Source organism: Sphaeramia orbicularis, chromosome 3 (assembly GCF_902148855.1).
Source record: "Sphaeramia orbicularis chromosome 3, fSphaOr1.1, whole genome shotgun sequence".
NCBI lineage: Eukaryota > Metazoa > Chordata > Actinopteri > Kurtiformes > Apogonidae > Sphaeramia > Sphaeramia orbicularis.
In genome coordinates, this window is record NC_043959.1 from 24,977,874 (window position 1) to 25,002,553 (window position 24,680).

At 32.7% G+C, this 24,680-nt stretch overlaps 1 protein-coding gene across 1 annotated transcript in view; it reads left to right on the top strand.

Moving 5' to 3' along the window:
* adamtsl3 (ADAMTS-like 3) overlaps positions 1-22,033 on the top strand; it is a 786,695-nt gene extending 764,662 nt beyond the window's left edge. The window contains exons 30-32 of the mRNA XM_030126022.1: positions 14-117; positions 9,238-9,452; positions 21,369-22,033. Of these exons, the coding sequence (XP_029981882.1) occupies positions 14-117; positions 9,238-9,452; positions 21,369-21,487 (438 nt within the window). The 3' untranslated portion in view covers positions 21,488-22,033. The remainder of the gene's footprint in view (positions 1-13; positions 118-9,237; positions 9,453-21,368) is intronic.
* Positions 22,034-24,680: the final 2,647 nt, after the last annotated feature.

Sequence of the window (24,680 nt, forward strand, 5' to 3'; positions counted from 1 at the left end):
ATTGGTCTTTCAGTGTTCGGGGAGGTGTTTAGGCCCAACCACCACCGTACAGAAGAGGTCTGTGGTCTGTCAGCACACCAATGGATCCTCACATTCAGACTGTGATCCGACCAACAGGTATTTACACACCTACAAACACAGACTGTCTCAGGTTTTCAATGGGATCATGAGTCTTATTTGGTCATTCAGATGCTGGTATTATAATATAAACGTCCTCTGGACCTTTGTTTGGACCCGGTTGGTCAGTAAATGAAGTATGAATGAATACACCTGTTTTTCACTGAAAATGACCTGAATTACTAGTAGTAGTTGTAGTTCTGGTAGTAGTAGTTGTAGTTGTACTAGTAGTAATAATACTAGTAGTAATAGTAGTTGTAGTTGTAATACTAGTAGTAGTAGTTGTAGTGGTTGTTGTTGTAGTAGTAGTAGTCGTAGTAGTAGTAGTAGTAGTAGTAGTTGCAGTTCTAGTAGTAGTAGTCGTAGTAGTTGTTGTTGTTGTTGTAGTAATAGTAGTAGTAGTAGTAGTAGTAGTAGTAGTAGTAGTAGTAGTAGTTGTTGTTGTTGTTGTAGTAATAGTAGTAGTAGTAGTAGTAGTAGTAGTAGTAGTAGTAGTAGTAGTAGTAGTTGTTGTAGTAATAGTAGTAGTAGTAGTAGTAGTAGTAGTAGTAGTAGTAGTAGTTGTTGTTGTTGTAGTAATAGTAGTAGTAGTAGTAGTAGTAGTAGTAGTAGTAGTTGTTGTTGTTGATGTTGAAGTAATAGTAGTAGTATTAGTAGTAGTTGTTGTAGTAGTAGTAGTTGTTGTAGTAATAGTAGTAGTAGTAGTAGTAGTTGTTGCTGTTGAAGTAATAGTAGTAGTATTAGTAGTAGTTGCTGTAGTAATAGTAGAAGTATTAGTAGTAGTTATAGTAGTAGTAGTAGTAGTAATAGTTGTTGTTGTCGTTGTAGTAATAATAGTAGAAGTATTAGTATTAGTAGTTGTAGTAGTAGTAGTAGTAGTAGCTGTTGTAGTAATAGTAGAAGTAGTAGTAATAGTTGTAGTAGTAGTAGTAGTAGTAGTAGTAGTTGTAGTAGTAGTAGTAGTTGTAGTAGTAGTAGTTGTTGTTGTTGTAGTAGTAGTTGTAGTAGTAGTAATGGTAGTTGTAGCAGTTAGTAATAGTAGTAGTAGTAGTAGTAGTAGTTGTAGTAGTAGTAGTAGTAGTAGTAGTAGTAGTAGTAGTGGTAGTTGTAGCAGTTAGTAGTAGTAGTTGTTGTTGTAGTAGTAGTAGTAGTAGCAGTAGCAGTAGTAGTAGTAGTTGTAGTAATAGTAGAAGTAGTAGTAATAGTTGTAGTAGTAGTAGTAGTAGTAGTAGTAGTTGTTGTAGTAGTAGTAGTAGTTGTAGTAGTAGTAGTTGTTGTTGTAGTAGTAGTAGTAGTAGCAGTAGCAGTAGTAGTAGTAGTTGTAGTGGTAGTAGTAGTAGTAGTAGTAGTAGTAGTAGCAGTAGAAGTAGTAGTAGTAGTAGTTTCAGTATAAGTGATGTAACAGTTGTGATTGTTATTAAATCCAGTCCTCGTTGGTCCTCTTTGTGAGACAAGGCTCAGTAAAATATGGTCGATTCAGGTAAGAAATAAAGACCTTCACAAAGTGGTTTTGAAACAGGCCTCAAGACCAAAAGGGATCTGAAGTACTGCAGCATTATTAGAAATACCAGATAAATTGAAGTAAAAGCACATTCTAAACGGATTTGGAGTAGTGCACATTCAGGAGCCTCCAGCCATTTTGGGTTTTCAGGCTTTAATAAAACAATCAATAATGAATTGGACCCAAATCAGAATCGATCAGGGTGCTGGGTTTAGGAAAATATGAGAGAATCTCATCAGGACCAGAGAGAGAGGCTGAAGTTCAAACATCTGAAAGCAGAAGTCCTGGACAAAACATCCAGAGGGAAAGCAGAGGTCTGGGAGAAACACTGTTCAATGATCAACATGATCCTGTAGATGTTCATAGAAGGAAATCCAAAGGTTATTTTCTCAAAACCTAGTAGAAGGGATTTTTTTTTTTTTTCAACAAAATATATGTTCAGCTGAATGTGAAAAACAGTCTCCATCCACTGTCATTGATCCAACTCCATGGGTTTTACTGGTGAATCAATGTAGTAGAAGATAACAGTGTTTCCACGGTAACCACGGAGCCTCTGAACATCCAAATGGGTCATATGTGATGACCATGAAAAGATGACAAACTGTATTTTACACCGATTATTTACATGTATTGATAGGATTAATGGATCAACAGGTATTAAACAGTTTAGATCAGTAGATGGTTTGGGTTGACGGTGGATGTTTGGGTCTTTGAGATAGAATAACAGCTGAAATAAGCACTGAAATGTTAAAATACTCTTCAACTCCTATATCAGGGGTGTCAAATTCATTTTAGTTCAGGGGCCATATTCAGCTAAATTTGATCTGCAGTGGGCCGGACCAGAAAAATAATAACGTAATAACCTATAAATAATGACAACTCCAACGTTTTGTCTGTGTTTTAGTGTAAAAAAAAAAAAAAAAACCCAAAACATTAAATTATGAAAATACTTACTTTTATAAACTATCCAAAAAGGAAAAAAAAAAAAAAACTGAAAAAACTGAAATTTAAATTTAAAAAAAACGTAAGAAAATTTAGTGCAGTTTTAAAAAATATTATTCCTCAACTTGTCATTTGTCCATGTGCATTATGGATCAGATCTACAAAGACACTAAACACTGAGGAACAGGAAGAAAATTGTTCAAATTGGGCTGAATTTTCTGTAGACATTTCAGGTGTTTCATATTTGTTCAGGTTATTCACATTTTAGTGTTTCAGGATAGTTTGTAAATGTAAATATTTTCATAATTTAATGTTATTTTTTTGCACTAAAACAAAGGAAAAAAATTTAGGTTGTTAATTGTAGATTTTTTTTTTGGCTCAATTCAAGATTTTTTTACTTAATTGAAGAATTTTTTTTTTTTTTTTTCGCTTAATTCAAGATTATTTTTTACTTAATTGAAGATATTTTCTGGCTTAATTGAAGATTTTTTTTTACTTAATTGAAGATTTTTTTGTTTTGCTTAATTTAAGATTTGTTGCTGAATTTGAGATTTTTTTTTTTTTTGGCTTTATTGAAATTTTTTTTTTTTACTTAATTGAAGTTTTTTTTGGCTTATTTCAAGATTTTTTCCTTAATTCGAGATTTTTTTTTTTTTTTTTTTGCTTAATTCAGTTCAAGACTGTGGAATTTTTGCACTTGGCAAAAACATCCCAGGGGCCGAACTGGACCCTTTGGCTGGCCGCATTTGCCCCCGGGCCGCATGTTTGACACCCCTGTAGTAGAAGATAACAGTGTTTCCACGGTAACCACGGAGCCTCTGAACATCCAAATGGGTCATATGTGATGACCATGAAAAGATGACAAACTGTATTTTACACCGATTATTTACATGTATTGATAGGATTAATGGATCAACAGGTATTAAACAGTTTAGATCAGTAGATGGTTTGGGTTGACGGTGGATGTTTGGGTCTTTGAGATAGAATAACAGCTGAAATAAGCACTGAAATGTTAAAATACTCTTCAACTCCTATATCAGGGGTGTCAAATTCATTTTAGTTCAGGGGCCATATTCAGCTAAATTTGATCTGCAGTGGGCCGGACCAGAAAAATAATAACGTAATAACCTATAAATAATGACAACTCCAACGTTTTGTCTGTGTTTTAGTGTAAAAAAAAAAAAAAAAAAACCCAAAACATTAAATTATGAAAATACTTACTTTTATAAACTATCCAAAAAGGAAAAAAAAAAAAAAAAAACTGAAAAAACTGAAATTTAAATTTAAAAAAAACGTAAGAAAATTTAGTGCAGTTTTAAAAAATATTATTCCTCAACTTGTCATTTGTCCATGTGCATTATGGATCAGATCTACAAAGACACTAAACACTGAGGAACAGGAAGAAAATTGTTCAAATTGGGCTGAATTTTCTGTAGACATTTCAGGTGTTTCATATTTGTTCAGGTTATTCACATTTTAGTGTTTCAGGATAGTTTGTAAATGTAAATATTTTCATAATTTAATGTTATTTTTTTGCACTAAAACAAAGGAAAAAAATTTAGGTTGTTAATTGTAGATTTTTTTTTGGCTCAATTCAAGATTTTTTTACTTAATTGAAGAATTTTTTTTTTTTTTTTTTTCGCTTAATTCAAGATTATTTTTTACTTAATTGAAGATATTTTCTGGCTTAATTGAAGATTTTTTTTTACTTAATTGAAGATTTTTTTGTTTTGCTTAATTTAAGATTTGTTGCTGAATTTGAGATTTTTTTTTTTTTTGGCTTTATTGAAATTTTTTTTTTTTTACTTAATTGAAGTTTTTTTTGGCTTATTTCAAGATTTTTTCCTTAATTCGAGATTTTTTTTTTTTTTTTTGCTTAATTCAGTTCAAGACTGTGGAATTTTTGCACTTGGCAAAAACATCCCAGGGGCCGAACTGGACCCTTTGGCTGGCCGCATTTGCCCCCCGGGCCGCATGTTTGACACCCCTGTAGTAGAAGATAACAGTGTTTCCACGGTAACCACGGAGCCTCTGAACATCCAAATGGGTCATATGTGATGACCATGAAAAGATGACAAACTGTATTTTACACCGATTATTTACATGTATTGATAGGATTAATGGATCAACAGGTATTAAACAGTTTAGATCAGTAGATGGTTTGGGTTGACGGTGGATGTTTGGGTCTTTGAGATAGAATAACAGCTGAAATAAGCACTGAAATGTTAAAATACTCTTCAACTCCTATATCAGGGGTGTCAAATTCATTTTAGTTCAGGGGCCATATTCAGCTAAATTTGATCTGCAGTGGGCCGGACCAGAAAAATAATAACGTAATAACCTATAAATAATGATAACTCCAACGTTTTGTCTGTGTTTTAGTGTAAAAAACAAAAACAAAAAACAAAACATTAAATTATGAAAATACTTACTTTTATAAACTATCCAAAAAGGAAAAAAAAAAAAAAAACTGAAAAAACTGAAATTTAAATTTAAAAAAAACGTAAGAAAATTTAGTGCAGTTTTAAAAAATATTATTCCTCAACTTGTCATTTGTCCATGTGCATTATGGATCAGATCTACAAAGACACTAAACACAGAGGAACAGGAAGAAAATTGTTCAAATTGGGCTGAATTTTCTGTAGACATTTCAGGTTATTCACATTTTAGTGTTACAGGATAGTTTGTAAATGTAAATATTTTCATAATTTAATGTTATTTTTTTGCACTAAAACAAAGGGGAAAAAATTAGGTTGTTAATTGTAGATTTTTTTTTGGCTCAATTCAAGATTTTTTTACTTAATTGAAGATTTTTTTTTTTTTTTTTCGCTTAATTCAAGATTATTTTTTACTTAATTGAAGATATTTTCTGGCTTAATTGAAGATATTTTTTTTACTTAATTGAAGATTTTTTTGTTTTGCTTAATTTAAGATTTGTTGCTGAATTTGAGATTTTTTTTTTTTTGGCTTTATTGAAATTTTTTTTTTTTACTTAATTGAAGTTTTTTTTTGGCTTATTTCAAGATTTTTTCCTTAATTTGAGATTTTTTTTTTTTTTTTGCTTAATTCAGTTCAAGACTGTGGAATTTTTGCACTTGGCAAAAACATCCCAGGGGCCGAACTGGACCCTTTGGCTGGCCGCATTTGCCCCCCGGGCCGCATGTTTGACACCCCTGTAGTAGAAGATAACAGTGTTTCCACGGTAACCACGGAGCCTCTGAACATCCAAATGGGTCATATGTGATGACCATGAAAAGATGACAAACTGTATTTTACACCGATTATTTACATGTATTGATAGGATTAATGGATCAACAGGTATTAAACAGTTTAGATCAGTAGATGGTTTGGGTTGACGGTGGATGTTTGGGTCTTTGAGATAGAATAACAGCTGAAATAAGCACTGAAATGTTAAAATACTCTTCAACTCCTATATCAGGGGTGTCAAATTCATTTTAGTTCAGGGGCCATATTCAGCTAAATTTGATCTGCAGTGGGCCGGACCAGAAAAATAATAACGTAATAACCTATAAATAATGACAACTCCAACGTTTTGTCTGTGTTTTAGTGTAAAAAAAAAAAAAAAACCCAAAACATTAAATTATGAAAATACTTACTTTTATAAACTATCCAAAAAGGAAAAAAAAAAAAAAAAACTGAAAAAACTGAAATTTAAATTAAAAAAAACGTAAGAAAATTTAGTGCAGTTTTAAAAAATATTATTCCTCAACTTGTCCATGTGCATTATGGATCAGATCTACAAAGACACTAAACACTGAGGAACAGGAAGAAAATTGTTCAAATTGGGCTGAATTTTCTGTAGACATTTCAGGTTATTCACATTTTAGTGTTACAGGATAGTTTGTAAATGTAAATATTTTCAGAATTTAATGTTATTTTTTTGCACTAAAACAAAGAAAAACAAATTTAAGTTGTTAATTCTAGATTTTTTTTGGCTTAATTCAAGATTTTTGTACGTAATTGAAGATTTTTTTTTTTTTTTTGCTTAATTCAAGATTTTATTTTTTTTTTACTTAATTGAAGATTTTTTTTTTTTGCTTAATTCAAGATTTTTTTTGCTAAATTTGAGATTTTTTTTGGCTTAATTTAAGATTTTTTTTACTTAAGTGAAGATTTTTATTTTTTTTGGCTTAATTCAAGATTTTTTCCTTAATTCAAGCTAAATTTTTTTTTTTTTACTTAATTCAATTCAAGACTGGAATTTTTCCATCCATCCATCCATCCATCCATCCATCCATGCACCCACCATCCATCCATCCATCATCCATCCATCCATTCATCCATCCATCCATTCATCCATCCATCCAACTATCATCCATCCATCCATCCATCCTACTATCCATCCTACTATCCATCCACCCATCCATCCACCCATCCATCCATCCATCCATCCATCCATCCATCCATCCATCTCAGTGCACAGAAACATGGAATTTGACTTTAATCCTTAGCTCTCACTTACTACAGAATAAATACATGTATATAAATATAGAATAAAAGTAAAAAGAAAGTCAAAGCATCCAGAGTGAAAGTAGAGGCCTGGGAGGAGAAGGACGGTGCAGAAGGTTCCAGACTGAGGAGACACTGTTCGATTGGTTCTAATGAATATATTAAGACTGAGCCCACACTTCGGATAATTGCCCTTTCCCTTCCATCCTCTGGGACAGAGGCGACATTACCCTGACCCATATGTCAGAGCTCACTTAGACAACAGGTCCTAATGCACAATTTGGATTTTTTGATGAAATCTGATTTTTTTTGCGTGCTCATTCATATAACACATTAAATGCGACTTCTATCAGTTTTGAGTATGAACTGAATGTGACCCTGAAGTGACCCGCATGCACAAAAGAGGTCCTGACATAATACTCGACCACACAGGCAACTAAATATATTTTTCCCACCACTTCTCCTCCTGGGACCCAGAATTGGGATGTTTGTCGCAATGACGTGAAGGATGGATAAATGCGACCTAGCCTTTCAGACTGAAGTAGCATTTTAAATATCAGATATGTATCAGATTTAGGACCACATATGAAAGTGGCCTGGGTCGGATTTTAAAAAAATTAGATTTTTGCTGTGGAAACTGTCTTTAACAGATCGGATACAGTTCGCATATGGGCAAAAAAATCGGATACAGGTCACATATGGGCAAAAAAATACATTTTTTTGCCTATTTGTGACCTGTATCCAATCTGTTAAAGACAGTTTGAATGCAAAAAAAATATTTTTTTGCATTCAAACTGTCTTTAACAGATTGGATATGGGGCACATATGGGCAAAAAAATCGGATACTGGTCAGATATGGGAAAAAAATCAAATTTTTTCTGTTCAAACTGTCTTTAACAGATCGGATACACGTCACATATGGGCAAAAAAATTGGATTTGTGCTGTTAAAATTATCTTTAACAGATCGGATACAGGTCACATGTGGGCAAAAAAATCGGATTTGTGCTGTTCAAACTGTCTTTAACAGTTCAGATACACGTTGCATATGGTTAAAAAAAATCGGATTTGTGCTGTTCAAACTGCCTTTAACAGATTGGATACACATCGCGTATGGGCAAATTAATCGGATTTGTGCTGTTCAAACTGTCTTTAACAGATCGGATACAGGTCGCATATGGGCACAAAAGTCGGATTTGTGCTGTTCAAACTGTCTTTAACAGATCAGATATACGTCACATATGGGCAAAGAAATCAGATTTGTGCTGTTCAAACCGTCTTTAACAGATCGGATACAAGTCGCATATGGGCAAAGAAATCGGATTTTTGCTGTTCAAACTGTCTTTAACAGATCAGATACAGGTCACATATGGGCAAAAAAATCGGATACAGGTCACATATGGGAAAAAATCAAATTTTTCCATTCAAACTGTCTTTAACAGATTGGATACAGGTCACATATGGGCAAAAAAATCGGATTTGTGCTGTTCAAACTGTCTTTAACAGATCGGATACAGGTCACGTATGGGCAAAAAAATCGGATTTGTGCTGTTCAAACTGTCTTTATCAGATCAGATACAGGTCACATACGGGCAAAAAAATCGGATACAGGTCACATATGGGCAAAACATCTAATTTTTCCGTTCAAACTGTCTTTAACAGATCGGATACAGGTCACATATGGGCAAAGAAATCGGATTTGTGCTGTTCAAACTGTCTTTAACAGATCGGATACAAGTCAAATATGGGCAAAAAAATCGGATTTGTGCTGTTCAAACTGTCTTTAACAGATCGGATACAGGTCACATATGGGCAAAAAAATCGGATTTTTGCTGTTCAAACTGTCTTTAATAGATCGGATACAGGTCACATATGGGCAAAAAAATCGGATTTGTGCTGTTCAAACTGTCTTTAACAGATCGGATACAAGTCAAATATGGGCAAAAAAATCGGATTTGTGCTGTTCAAACTGTCTTTAACAGATCGGATACAGGTCACATATGGGCAAAAAAATCGGATTTGTGCTGTTCAAACTGTCTTTAACAGATCGGATACAGGTCACATATGGGCAAAAAAATCCGACTTTTGCTGTTCAAACTGTCTTTAATAGATCGGATACAGGTCACATATGGGCAGAAATATCGGATTTGCGCCGCATTTGTCTGCAGTCTGAACGTAGCCTTAGCCTATGCCCCTGCTCCTGTTTCAGGCCGGTGTCTGCTCGGAACTGTTCGTCGGACCTGTGTAACGTCCAGTGGCGTCCGGGCATGTGGAGGGCGTGCACGGTGGTCTGTGGGAGTGGCTTCCAGTCGCGAAGGGTGGACTGTGTTCACCGGAGGAGAGGCAGGACTCTGGCGGATCAGCACTGCGCCTGGATCCCACGACCCTCCACCTGGCAACACTGCAACAACAACACCTGTGGGAGTAAGTGTGTGTGTGTGTGTGTGTGTGTGTGTGTGTGTGTGTGTGTGTGTACATCCATACAAAGAGCTACTGTTGGAACGCAGGTGGATCTAAAGCTCCTGTGTTGAAAGTCTGACATTTTCTGACATAATTACAGAACAATTTATATCATTTAGGTTTTTTCCCACAGTATGAATCAGTAGTGGAATGGCAGTACTTTTACTCAGTCCTAGTACTTGTACTTCTGCATCCCAGAGGCAAATATTGCAGTTTTTATTCCATTTCACTCATACACTTAGTTCCTTTTCATATCACAGTTTTTCATCCCATTCCTGTGCAGCTGTTCAGGTCTTTGAGGAATAATAACAGCTAAAATAAGTAGTAATGAACTGTTTAGATACTCCTCAGCAGGCAACAGTATATATCATTTCTCTGCAGTTTTCCTTGTGTTATGGAGATTGAATATTGATCTTATTAAATTTTGTTTTATTTTATTTATTTATTAAAGTAAATAAGCTCATATTTGCACACATATATGATATATAATATACTACATACACATATATAATACATAATATGACATTTCGCTGTGTATTTTTCCTGTTAAATATGTTTGTAGAATGAGGGTTAACCATTTATAGGCCACTGAAATACTCAAATCTAAAATTTTAACCTATGTGTTATTGGACATCGTCATCTTCCTCCTTGTCGGTTGCCATGACAACAGTCTCCCTCCTCTTGCCATGAAACATCTGAGCAGCACTTCCTAAAAGGTAAACACATGCACTAAAACAACTGGTATAAGGTCATAAACTGACAAAAATCACTCATATTCACTATTTACAGCTTCAGAATTTCTATAAAATCTCTCTGAATCACTGTATTGTGTTATAAAAATAGGATGAAGGGTCCTGTAGGCATATTTAAAGACATTAATTGACATTTGTTTGACCTTTCAAGGTAATTCAAGGTCATAGGTCATGGCACCAAATGAAAGCCCATATGTCACTTCCTATCTATTACCAATAGTAATTATATTAATACCTTCAACTGTTTTCAAGTTATAGCACTTTGACATTTTTCCTATTATAAACCAATGGGGATTTTTAAGCTTTCAAAAATTCATAAAAAATTCAAAAATCAATATTTGTCAATTATTTGAACAAACTTGGTAGACCTTGCCCCGAGGAACCTCTGCTATGAATTTCAATTGATTCTGGCTGACGGTTTTGGACGTTTCTAGAAATCTGGACATGAATGACCTTGGGTTTGACCTTTCAAGGTCATTCAAGGTCAGAGGTCATGGCACCAAATGAAAGCCCATATGTGACCTCCTATCTATTGCCAATAGAAAGTATATCAATATCTTCAACTGTTTTGAAGTTATAACACTTTGAAATTTTTCCCCATTATAAACCAATGGGGATTTTTAAAATTGTCAAAAATTCATTAAAAAAAATTCAAAAATCAATATTTGTCAATTATTTGAACAAACTTGGTAGATTTTGCCCCAAGGAACCTCTGCTATGAATTTAAATTGATTGTGGCTGACGAAGAAGAAGTTTCTAGAAATTTGGACATAGATGACTTTTGGTTTGACCTTTCAAGGTAATTCAAGGTCAGAGGTCATGGCACCAAATGAAAGCCCATATGTGACCGCCAATAGAAATTATATCAATATCTTCAACTGTTTTGAAGTTAAAGCACTTTGACTTTTGTCCCATTATAAACCAACGGGGATTTTTAAAATTCAAAAATTCATAAAAAAAAAAAAATCAAAACTCAATATTTCCTAATTCTTTCAACAAGCCTAGAAGACCTTACCCCAAAGATCTTCTACAACAAATATCAAGTCATTGTGATTGATGGTTTCGGAGAAGAAGATTCTTGAAAAATTGTTTACAGATGGACAATGGACGGACGATGGACAGACGACAACTAGGGATGTCCGATAATATCAGCCCAACGATGTTATCGGCCCAATATTGGCATAAAAATGTAATATCGGTGAATATCGTTATCGTTTTTTTTGCCTAACATTAAAACCGATAAAATAATGCCTTGGTTTCGCCGGCATTTACTGACGTGTAAGTGAAGCGTTGTTTGTAGCTGTAAGAAATGTGCAGTTTTCAAAATTGTACAGTAGAGTTGCCACACTGTAATAGACTCATGGAGGGAGGGAGAGAAAATAAATAAACATGGCATTTTTTCCACAACTTAAGTTGAAGTATGTATTCTTTGCACAGACAGTGTTTACATTTTGAAAGCCTTGTTGCATTTGAGAATGCATCCAATGAGGCATCACAATAAAATTAGGCATGATGTGTTAATTCCATGACAGGAGATATGTGATGTTACATAAAATTAGTTTAATATCCCACATATATCGGCAGCGGTATCCGTAGATATCGGAAATTAAGCATTGGACAATATCGGCATATTGGTTTTTGGCAAAAAAGCCAATATCGGACATCCCTAACGACAACTGATAGCCATGGTCCATCAGACCCTTTCGGACTGTTGGACTAAAAACCAGCATCAGGGTTCCTGCAGGGTCTTAAAAAGTCTTAAAAGTCTTGAATTTACAAATGTGCATTTAATACCTTAAAAAAGTCTTTAAAAGGTATTAGATTTTATATGGTAGGTCTTAAGTTATGTTGGCATAAATATGTTTAAATGTGTTTAATGTCTGAGCTCCAAATTCTGTAACGTTAGTCAACTCAGTTCCACCCGTTCCAACCTGACAATTTATATTGAAATTAGGAACCAATTATTGCTAACTTTGCAGCCCCCCGGTGAGAAATGACTTAGAACGGTGGAAATCAAGACACTGGAGTACACAAAAACATTTTTCTAAATTCTAGGAGTCATGAATTTTTGACAGTATGGCTGTGAAATGGGCATTAAATTCTGTTCTAAATAGTCTTAAAATGGCCTTAAAAAGTCTTAACTTCTAGAAACCTGTAGGAACCATGCAGCATGCTTCTGGACATCACTGAGGCACAGGATTGGCCCCATATTTAATGTTTGAGGAAATTACCAAAAATAGTCACTTGTCCGATAAAGGGTTAAAATCATGTATTATTTCATACACAGCTTGAATAACTTCACTTGTCATTAAATGGTGACAGTGGAAGCAGGAATATTCCACAAACTGACTCTGTGTCCTTTTCCCACAGTAATAAGTCATTCTGAAGGATTTAAAGAGCTCGTGTGACAAAGAGCAGAAGTTTTATTAGTTTTATTTGGGGATTTAAGGACCGTTGGTGAATGATGGAGCAGAACTACACAAACACTGTGTTCCACTGTGTCCATAGGGACGATCAGTGACATAATGCGCTGTTTGGACTCATTCTAACGCATCTGAAACCCTGAAAACGAAGAGTTAACCCAGAGTAAACAGACTCTATCTGTCACACCACAACAGAAACACACACTTTTCTCAATTTCTCCCTCTGTTACCCTCTGCCAAGTTTTAATCCTGTGCCTTGGTTCATATTTTATAAAGTTACACATAAAGAACTCGGATATTAGAGGTAGACCTGCTGTGTAAAATAAAAGACTCTTAAGCAAATCACAAGTAAATCAATCAAACACACTCTCTCCAGTTTGTCTGTTAGATCCTTATGTAAGAGGATATTTCAGTAAAGATATAAATGTAGATTTCAGGGGGGAATACAAAGACCATGTGCCTTCAGTATCTAGAATAAATGGATTTGTTTCCTCAATAAAATCATGACAGAAGTGGAGACATTCTTAGAAAAATCACTGCACAACACTGTATCTGAAAAAGGCAGGTGTTTTATCTTCAATATTGGGTCTTTTTTACATCCAATGAATAAGTCAATGTTTGTCAAACTTTTTACAGTGGAGTACCCCCTGGAATATATATTTTTTTAGCCTAGTACCCCCAGCTCTCGCTTCAGCATTTTTTATAGAAAAAATGAGGCAAAATTTGTTCCTGTGCCAAAGGTGTCTGTTTACATTTTCAAAACTTTGCAAACAAACAACATATATTTGACTGTAATATATAAAAAAATTTTTTAAAAATTTACAAGTAAATTTTGTGTGCGAAATATAAACTGAAAAGTGCCCTCTCATTGATAAGAAAAATAAATTAAGTGGTCATTAATTAATAAATGAACCTTTTATCGACCAAAAATAATTACTTAATTACTGAAATAAACTCATTTTCAGTAATATAAAATAGAAATGTTCTTAAAATGTTACCAAAGCTTAAACAAGATGATTAACAATAAAACTATAATATGAATGTATTTATTGTGTTTTATATTTCAGTATTAATTCTCATTATTTATTTTGTATTCAGTACATGATGACTTATTTAAAATGTTTGTCCCAAAAACAGTTTTGAGTACCCCCAGAGCCTCTTCCAAGTACCCTTGGGGGTACACGTACCCCACTTTGAGAAAGACTGGAATAAATTATGTGGACAAACTAAAGTAAATGTTTTGTAGGAAATGGTTTATACGTGGTCTCTGTTTAATAGATTCGATCAGTGTTCTAGTCAGTTATGGTCACATGTTGTAGGTCGACTTTACTGATCAATTATGAATGTGTAAAGAGTTTATATATAGAAGTTATATAAGTTCATATGTTCATATTTGTTTAGGTTATTCTTTTTTTTGTAAAAGGATAGTTTGTAAATGTAAACATTTTCATGTAATTTTACCTTTTTACACTAAAACACTAAAAGTTATTATGATATTATTTTACTGATCTAATCCACTTTAGATCATATTGGTCTGCACATCCTTCATTGTTAATATCTTGTGTCTAATTTTTGAATTTCATAAATTTATCCCAAATTGGACCCTTTGGCGGGCCAGTTTTGGCCCACAGGCTGCATGTTTGACACCTGTGATTTATAGGTTATACTGATAGTATTTTACTGGATTAACCCACTTCACATCAAATCAGATTAAATTATCTTGTATGTGGCCCCTGAACTAAAATGATTTTTTTTTTATTAAATTTTTTGTTCAGAATAGTCTCATAACATATTACACAGGACATCACTGGAACAAAGTACACTGTTCTCTCTCTCTCTTTGCATGCAAAAAAAAAAAAGTAACATAAATAAAGTAAATAAGTAAGTAAATGGATAATAATAATGATAATAACAAGCTTGCACATATAGCCAATCACACTTCTAGGAAATAAGACAAAGAAAATTATTATTATTAATAATAATAATAATAATAATAATAATAATAATAATAATATGTGTGTATACATATATAATAATGAACTTTATTGCAGACACAAGTCCATACACCACAAGCACACAACATACGTATACATACACATTGTGGTATATGGACTTGTGTCTGCAATAAAGTTTATTATTATATATGTATACATACATAGTAGTATTAATAACACTGGTCAACAACAAATTTATTGTTTAAGTTTTTTGAGCTGATTTAGGATCATTTTGGTGTGCTGAATCCAAAAATCAGATTAATTTTGCTCAGTCAGGTCAACTTTCTGAACTATGCTACATATTGGCTTTTTAACATTTTTGCTTACATTTATGGGCATTTTCACATCATATGATACAAAATTCTTTCATATTTCTTGCAATAAACGAGTTCTGAAGATTTGACTTTTGCCAATTTATGATTAATGTTTTTTTTAATATTACAGGTGAATGAAATGGCTTCGACTAGAAGATCTTGCAAAAATAAGCCTGACGTATTCTGCTACATCTGCGGTGAATACACCATTGTACCTAACAGGAATCAAATGATTTTCTCTTAAAACCTATTTTGGGTGAGAACTGTATAAAAAATCAACTGATAAAGTCACAAAAATGGAATCAATTTTGTGAGAAGATCAAATTTTTCAAAATCAAATTAGCAAAAAAACCTGACCTGATTGGAAAAACAAATGTCATTTTTGGATTTAGCGGTGCAAAATGGTCCTAATTCAGTTGAAAAAACCTAGACAACTTGCAAAAAACATTTTTTTGTAACCCAGTGTAATCATAATACAAAGAAAAAAGAAAAAAAAAGAAAAGGGGTTGAAGGAGCCTAACAGTGCAGCTGTGCATTTAGTATTTGGATATTCAGGTATAAAAGGTAACTATGACCATAAGAGTAGGGAACTAAAATGATTTTGACACCACTGATTGTTAATATATTCAGTTTGGGCCAAATTGGACCCTTTTGGTGGGTTGGTTTTGGCCCACAGGCCGTATGTTTGACACCCCCCGCTGTAAATGAAGCATCAAACACTGCATCTTAACATTTCGTCCTGTTGAATATTAGACACATGATGCTTTGGATCGTGGTCTTTATTCTACTTTTAGCTCCGACTGTTTGTATGTTTAAGATTGTCAGTGTAAAAGGCAGCCGGAGGAGTTGGAATAAAACGATTACTAAAAATGATTAATGAGCTCTTCCAGTGGCTAAACCGGCTGCTCTGTTGCATCGCAGAACACCTTAACACGCTTGTTGCTGAGGATGATGAATCTGCTGCGTTCAGGGCGCCGTTGCACACAACATCAAACACTGACGGTGTTTTCCGGTGGGGATTCTCACAGAAAATCACAATGAAAATAACGTTTTCAGTCTGCTTTAGCGTCGGACTCTGATAGTACAAAGTTAACCCATTACGACCCAATGCTTTTTATCTGGAAGTTCCAAAGTAGGTTTTTTCTCTATATTTGCTTTTTCTTAAGTGATCTACCTCCATTTATTATAGTATTATCCTCTGCATTTTGCATTTTTTCTGTGAAAATTACATATTTTAATTGACTTATCATATGGATGTTCATAAAAGCTCAGAGTAAATTCAATGGTTATTATATCAAAACAGAGAAAACTGAGGAAAAGTGAGTTTTTCAGCAAAAGTTTATCAATAGCTGAACATAAAGTATCTCCACCCACTGTCATTTATCAAACTCGATGGGTTTTACTGGTGAATCAGTGTTAGATTAGATGACATTTTGTTGCCTTTTTTTTTCTTCAATTTTGTTTACTTTGTGTCTTATTTTGTTCATGTTACTTATTATTTTGTTGATTAATTGTTATGCTATTAATTTTACTCATGACTTTGGCTGTTTTGGTTAATTTTGTGGCTTATTTTATTCTTTTTGTTTTAATTTTAGTCCAGTTTTTTCCATTCCATTTTATTATTTTAAACTTTTTTTTATTCATTTTTGTTCATTCTATATATTATTTAATATAGATAAACCAAGTGTGTCCATCCACTGTGAATCTGTGTTGTAGAAGATGACATTTTGTTGCCTTTTTTTTTTGTCTTTAATTTTGTTCTGTTTGTGTCTTCTTTCATTCATGTTACTTATTTTGTTGATTAATTATTATACTATTAATTTTATTGATGACTTTGGCTGTTTTTGTTCATTTTATGGCTTACTTTATTCTTTTTTACTTCATTTTAGTCCATTTTTTTCTATTCCATTTATTATTTTGTACTTTTTTTTTTTGTTTTTGTTCGTTGTATATATTATTTAATATGTAGAAACTAAGTGTGTCCATCCACTGTGAATCAGTGTTGTAGAAGATGATATTTTTTTGCCTATTTTTTCTTAAATTTTGTTCAGTTTGTGGTATTTTGTGCATGGTACTTAGAATTTTGTCAATTAATTATTATGCTATTAATTTTATTGATGACTTTGGCTGTTTTGGTTAATTTTGTGTCTTATTTTATTCTTTTTGTCTTAATTTTAGTCAAATTTTTTCCATTCCATTTTATTATTTTAAACTTTTTTTTATTCATTTTTGTTCATTCTATATATTATTTAATATATATAAACCAAGTGTGTCCATCCACTGTGAATCTGTGTTGTAGAAGATGACATTTTGTTGCCTTTTTTTTGTCTTTAATTTTGTTCTGTTTGTGTCTTCTTTCATTCATGTTACTTATTTTGTTGATTAATTATTATACTATTAATTTTATTGATGACTTTGGCTGTTTTTGTTCATTTTATGGCTTACTTTATTCTTTTTTACTTCATTTTAGTCCATTTTTTTCTATTCCATTTTATTATTTTGTACTTTTTTTTTGTTTGTTTTTGTTCATTGTATATATTATTTAATATATAGAAACTAAGTGTGTCCATCCACCGTGAATCAGTGTTGTAGAAGATGATATTTTGTCGCCTATTTTTTCTTCAATTTTGTTCAGTTTGTGTTATTTTCTGCATGCTACTTATAACTTTGTTGATTAATTATTATACTATTAATTTTATTGACGACTTTGACTGTTTTGGTTCATTTTGTTGCTCATTTTATTCTTTTTGTACTTCCTTTTAGTCCAATTTTTTCCATTCCATTTTATTATTTTGTACATTTTTTATTCATTTTTGTTCATTGTATATATTATTTAATATATATAAACCAAGTGTGTCCATCCACTGTGAATCAGTGTTGTAGAAGAGGACATTTTGTTACCAATTTTTTCTTCAGTTTCGTTCAATTTGTGTTATTTTGTTCATGTTACTTATTTTTTTGTTGATTAATTGTTATACTGTTAATTTTATTGACGACTTTGACTGTTTTGGTTCATTTTGTTGCTTATTTTATTCTTTTTTTTCTTCATTTTAGTCCAATTTTTTCCATTCCATTTTTATTATTTTGTACGTTTTCTGTTTATTTTTGTTCATTTTATTTATATATTATTTACCGTGTAGTATAAACCAAGTGTGTCCATCCACTGTGAATCAACGTTGTTAAAGATGACGGTGTTTCCATGGTAACTACGGAGCCTCTAAACATCCAAATGGGTCATATCTGATGACCATGAAAAGATGATAAACTGCATTTTACACCAATTATTTGCATGTATTGGTAGGATTAATGGATCAGAAGTTATTAAACATTTTAGATCAGTAGATGGTTTAGGTCGACGGTGGATGTTTGGGTCTTTATGAGTTAAACCGCCTGTTTTTGTTGCACTCTCTTGCAACTTAGAAGCACCAGGGGTTACCAACGTATTCTGTCACATCGATTTCTTAGATAATGGTCCCAACTCCCTGGCGGTTGTGAGTGTTCAGAAAGTGTTTTCTGCAGAAGAGACGGGGAGGAGAGGCTGCAGGAAAAGGCTCCGAGATCTCAGGTGTTTGATAAAAACAGAAGTAGCAGCGCTAATAACAAATGATACTGCATCTAAAAATGAAAAATTATGATTGAAAAATGAATCACAATGATCCTTTGTACACATGTTAATTATTATGTCTGTCTTCGAGGTAGGTCCATTGACAGGAAGCAGCGTTCGGTTCGAGTGTTTCCACTTTCAGCAGTGGAAAAAAGTATTCCGAAGTCTTCAGAAAGAACAATTTAGCCGTTAGCTGATGTTCATCCTCATGTTATTTTCTCTTTTTTTTTTTTTTTCTTGCAAAACTCCCTTTTTTGCACCAAGGAAATCTCCATTATAAAAAAAAAAAAAAAAACAATTTCAAGGTGCTTCCTGCCAGCATCGCACTGTCTCTGAATGAACACAACCTTAAAAAAAATCTTTAAAAGAACAAAACAGATGTACATTGAAGACAAGGGTCAGTCTGATTCTGTATTATCTTCAAAATTCAAGTGAAAGAATAGAAGTTTTATCACAAATGTACTTAAAGTATGAAAAGTCAGTGTGTTCATGATGTAGTAAAATGGCCCTGATTACACCGATCATCCATAACATGATGACCACTGACAGGAGAAGTGGTCATAATATTTATTATTTCATCACAATGATTCATTTCACTGGTTTGGATACATTAAGCAGCAAGTCAACATTTAGTCCTTGAAGCTGAAACAGCAAAATAAATGAGCAAAACTGGACTAAAGAAGGACATCCGAGTCTCAGGACAATTGACCGTCTGTGGGAACAAACAAAAAAGCAAAAAAAAATGAACAAAATAATCAATGAAATGAGGAAAATAACCAGTAAACACAACAAAAATGAAGAAACAATCAGCAAAATGGACAAAAAAATTGAATAATATTAGAATAATCAACAACAAGGACAGTAATGAACCAAAAATGAGCAAAATAACCTCCGCCAAGGCAGATCAGTCCCCCCACCCCCGCTACCACCATCACCAAAATGTAATCATTTGTTCCTTGTGCCAGTATTAACATTTTCTGAAAATTTCATCTAAATCCGTCCATAAATGTTTGAGTTATCTTACTAACAGACAGACAAGCAAACCTAGATGAAAACATAACCTCGTTGGCAGAGGTAAAAATGCTCACAAACTGTGACTACAAGAAGCACAAATGGACAAAAAATGGAATAAATGGACTGATTACAGAACCTGGAATGGTGGAAGGACTGAATAATGTGACTGTAAGGTTGTGTAGTGTACCCAAGTAAGGTTTGTTTGTTCGCTTTTTGTTGTTTTTGCTGATTATGTGTTTATAAAATTTTTATAAAAACTTAAGCAAAAAAAAAAAAAAAAAAATAGACTTCTTAAGCTATTATCCTTGGGGTCAATTTGACTCCATTCAATGTTTATTCTTCAAAAAATAATAGCTGACTTTTTTTTTTGCTTCATATTTCATGACTTTTCCTAATTTGATGACGACAACTGATTAAGCATAAAATGATCATGATGATATTTTTCAATGCAACATATTACACACATTTCAATTAAAACTTAAGCAAAAAAAAAAAATAGAGTTCTTAAGCTAAAAAAATGAACCTATTTGAGAAATGATGGGCGAAATGTCCTGTGTGTTACATATTTTTTACATATTTCATTGTTATTTTTGACAATGAATTGAGTAGAGTTAACAGAATTAACTCTGAACATTAGACACTAGCCATAGAGTAAATTTGACTCTAATTTTGAGTGGGACCAAATGTTATCTGAAACAGACCCACTCTCTAAAAGTTAAATTGACACTTTTTTTTTTTACTGTGTAGAATGTACAGGATGGTTGAGGGTGAAAATCGATCTTGGTTACAGCAAATTAACCCTCGTATTATCCTTGGGGTCAATTTGACTCCATTCAGTGTTTATTATTCAAAAAAAAAAAAAAATAGCTGACTTTTTTTTTTTGCTTCATATTTCATGACTTTTCCTAATTTGACAGGGGAAACTGATTAAGCATAAAATTTTCATGATGATATTTTTTCAATGTGCTGAACAGATAATGCATGCATTTCAATAAAAACTTAAGCGGGAAAAAAATAGAGTTCTTAAGCTAAAAAATGCTCACAAACTGTGACTACAAGACGCACAAACGGACAAAAAAAATGGAATAAATGGACAGATTACAGAACCTGGAATGGTGGAAGGACTGAATAATATTAATGTAAGGTTGTGTAGTGCACCCCAGTAAGGTTTGTTTGTTCGCTTTTTGTTGTTTTTGCTCATTATGTATTATTTTTATTTTCTTGTTTTTGTTTGGTAGTGGTTTATCGTTCTTATTTTTTTGTTGTTTTTAATTGTATGGCTTTTTATGTTTTTTTTTTTAATCTATTCTTGTGTTTTATTCTTTTATTTGGGTTTTATTTATTCTTCTGTACAACACTGTTTTCTTTTTGTACAGTTCTGTGTCTTTTAATCTATTCTTTATTTTATTCTTTTATTTTGGTTTTAATTATTCTTTTGTACAGCACTTTGGTCCACTGTGGTTGTTTTAAAGTGCTTTACAAATTAAGTTGGATTGGATTATGTGTTTATAAAATTTCAATAACACTATAAATAAATCAAATAAATGAACCAAATAAATAATAATAAAAACTTAAGTGGAAAAAAAAAATAGAGTTCTTAAGCTGAAAAATTAGCCTATTTGAGGAATGATAGGTGAAACTTTAATTTTTGACACTGATGTTCGCTTTTGCTTAATCTGGTCCAAATAGAGAACAATTCATTTGGGAACTGCAGTAAAAGTAGCACCTGTTGGACCTGTGGGATAAAAGCTGATGGTTGTGTTTGTGTTTTTGGTGCAGGTGAATGCAAAGACACCACCCAGTACTGCAGCGTGGTCAAGAGACTGAGGCTGTGCTACACAGACATGTACAAACAGAGATGCTGCGAGTCGTGTTCACAGGACGCCGACTCCACCTAGTGGCGAGCGAGCGGATGTAACCACGCTGCTTCTTTTTCTAAACGGCGAGACTTCATACATGAGAACAGCTGATGTGTGTGAGTGGGAAAACTGACTTCAGTCCAGCTCTTTTTTTTTTTTTTTTCCTCTCTTTTCCCTAATAGGACACCGAACGGAACCTTGGCTGAAGATGATGATGATGATGATGATGATGATGATGACGATGGGGGTGGGAGGGGGCTTCGTTGTTTGATCTGGACCCTCTGGAGACGCTTTGGGGGTATAAAAAAAAAAAAAAAAAAAAAGTGACCCAAAAGGAACCCGTTGATGTTGCTCATTGTAGAAAGCGTCCCACTGCTCTCCTGTATTAAACCCACTGCTTTGACCTTTGACCTTTGACCTTTATTAGCTTGGAGATGCCACTCATGTCCCGCCCCGCCGACAGACGGAGGTCCGACATGTCGACGGATACACAAACACAGTCCTCCAGCAATGTCGTACTTTCTTAACCCTTATTTATTTATTATTTTTGAAGTTGCTCAGCTCTGATTTCTAAAAGAGAATCATAAAAAAAAAAAAAAAAAATAGGAAGAATATTCGGCATTTTAGGTCTTGGCTTGTTGAGCCGCATTATGTAATAAATTCCTATTATGTAATAAAAGTTCCAAATGTAATAAGAATGTCACGTCATCTTGTAATAAAGCCACATTATGTAATAAACTGACACATTTTGTAATAAACTACTGCAATGCATTATGTAGTAAATTTTTTCGCATTATGTAGTAAGTTATTACAATTTGAGAAATTTATTACAAAATGCAGTTGACACATTTTTATTTTCAGGAAAATGTAATGTGCTAAATTAATCTTTAAACTGTGTGGTTAAAGTTCTGATTACATTACCTGTAGCTCCTGGGACTAATTTCTTCTAAATTGCTCTGAAATTATATTAATTTGGATTGTTATTACATAATGAACCATGTTATTATATTTTTTTTAATAAAAATGTGTCAAGTGCATTTTGTAATGAATTTCTCAAATTGTAATAACTTACTACATAATGCGAAAAAATTTACTATATAATGCGTTGACGTAGTTTATTACAAAACGCGTCAGTTTATTACATAATGCGGCTTTATTACAAGATGACGTGACATTGTTATTACATTTTGAACTTTTATTACATAATGGGAATTTATTACATAATGCGGCTCAACATGGCTGTCAAAAAGTGTTTCCAGTTTTATCCTAAATCAGGTTTTAAGTGTTTACATCTACAAACTAGTCTTTAAAAAATCTGTCTGACTTGAACAACCGTGAACAACCTGAAATTTCTTAAGAAAAATAGATGCAATTTTAACAATATTCTGCCTCAGTTTGTCATTTACACATGTCCATTACAACTTACAGATCACAGTGGATCTACAAATACACAAAACATTCAGTAACAGGCAGGATATTGGTCAAATTACACTGACTTCTCTTAAGATGTTTCATGCTTTTCATATTTGTTCAGGTTATTCATATTTTTTTGTCAAGGATAGTTTGTAAATGTAAATAATTTCATGTAATTTTACTAAAATAAAGAAAAAAATTTGGAGTTGTCATTACTTATAAGTAATTATGATAGTGTTTTACTCTAAATTAAAAACATTGTGACAGTTTTGACCGACTATTTTATTTGATTTAAGATTTATTTAACCAGGAAGAAAATCCCATTGAGATTAAGAACCTCTTTTAAAAGAGTCATGATTAAAAACAGAAAGAATATTTGTCATTTTAGGTCTTGACCATCAAAAAGTGTTTCCAGTTTTATCCTAAATCAGGTTTTAGGTGTTTACATCTACAAACGAGCCTTTAAAAAATCTGACTGACATGAACAACCTTAAATTTCTTAGCAAAAAAGGTGCAATTTTAACATTATTCTGCCTCAGTTTGCCATTTACACATGTACATTAGAACTTACAGATCCCAGTGGATCTACAAATACACAAAACATTCAGTAACAGGCAGAATATTGGTCAAATTACACTGACTTCTCTTAAGATGTTTCATGCTTTGCATATTTGTTCAGGTAATTCATATTTTTTTTAGGAAGGATAGTTTGTAAATGTAAATATTTTTATGTAACTGTACTAAAATAAAGAGGAAAATTTGAAGTTTTCATTACTTATAAGTAATGATGATAGTATTTTACTCTAAATTAAAAACATTGTGACAGTCTTGTCTGACTAAAAAAGTCATGATTAAAAACAAACAGAATATTTGTCATTTTAGGTCTTGGCCTCAACATGTGTTTCCAGTTTTAGCCTAAATCAGGTTTTAGGTGTTTACATCTATAAAAGAGTCTTTAAAAAATCTGACTGACCTGAACAACCATGAACAACTTGAAATTTCTTAAGAAAAAATAGGTGCATTTTTAACAATATTCTGCCTCAGTTTGCCATTTACATATGTACAGTAGAACTTACAGATCACAGTGGATCTACAAATACACAAAACATTCAGTAACAGGCAGAATATTGGTCAAATTACACTGACTTCTCTTAAGACGTTTCATGCTTTGCATATTTGTTCAGGTTATTTATTATTAATTTAATTAATTTTTATTATTAATTATACTATTTTACACTAAAATAAACAGAAAATGTTTGAGTTGTCATTACTTATAGGTAATTCTAATAGTATTTTACTTTAGATTAAAAACATTGTGACAGTTTTGACTGACTAAAAAAGTCATGATTCAAAACAAACAGAATATTTGTTATTTTAGGTCCTGGTCATTAGTCCTATCGCTGGCTTCCATCAAAAAGTGTTTCCAGTTTTATCCTAAATCAGGTTTTAGGTGTTTACATCTACAAACAAGCCTTTAAAAAATCTGACTGACATGAACAACCTTAAATTTCTTAACAAAAAAGGTACAATTTTAACATTATTCTGTCTCAGTTTGTCATTTACACATGTACATTAGAACTTACAGATCCCAGTGGATCTACAAATACATAAAACATTCAGTAACAGGCCAAAAACTGGTCAAATTACACTGACTTCTCTTAAGACGTTTCATGCTTTTCATATTTGTTCAGGTAATTCAGATTTTTTTATGAAGGATAGTTTGTAAATGTAAATATTTTCATATAATTTTACTAATTTACACTAAAATAAACAGAAAAATGTTGAGTTGTCATTACTTATAGGTAATTCTAATAGTATT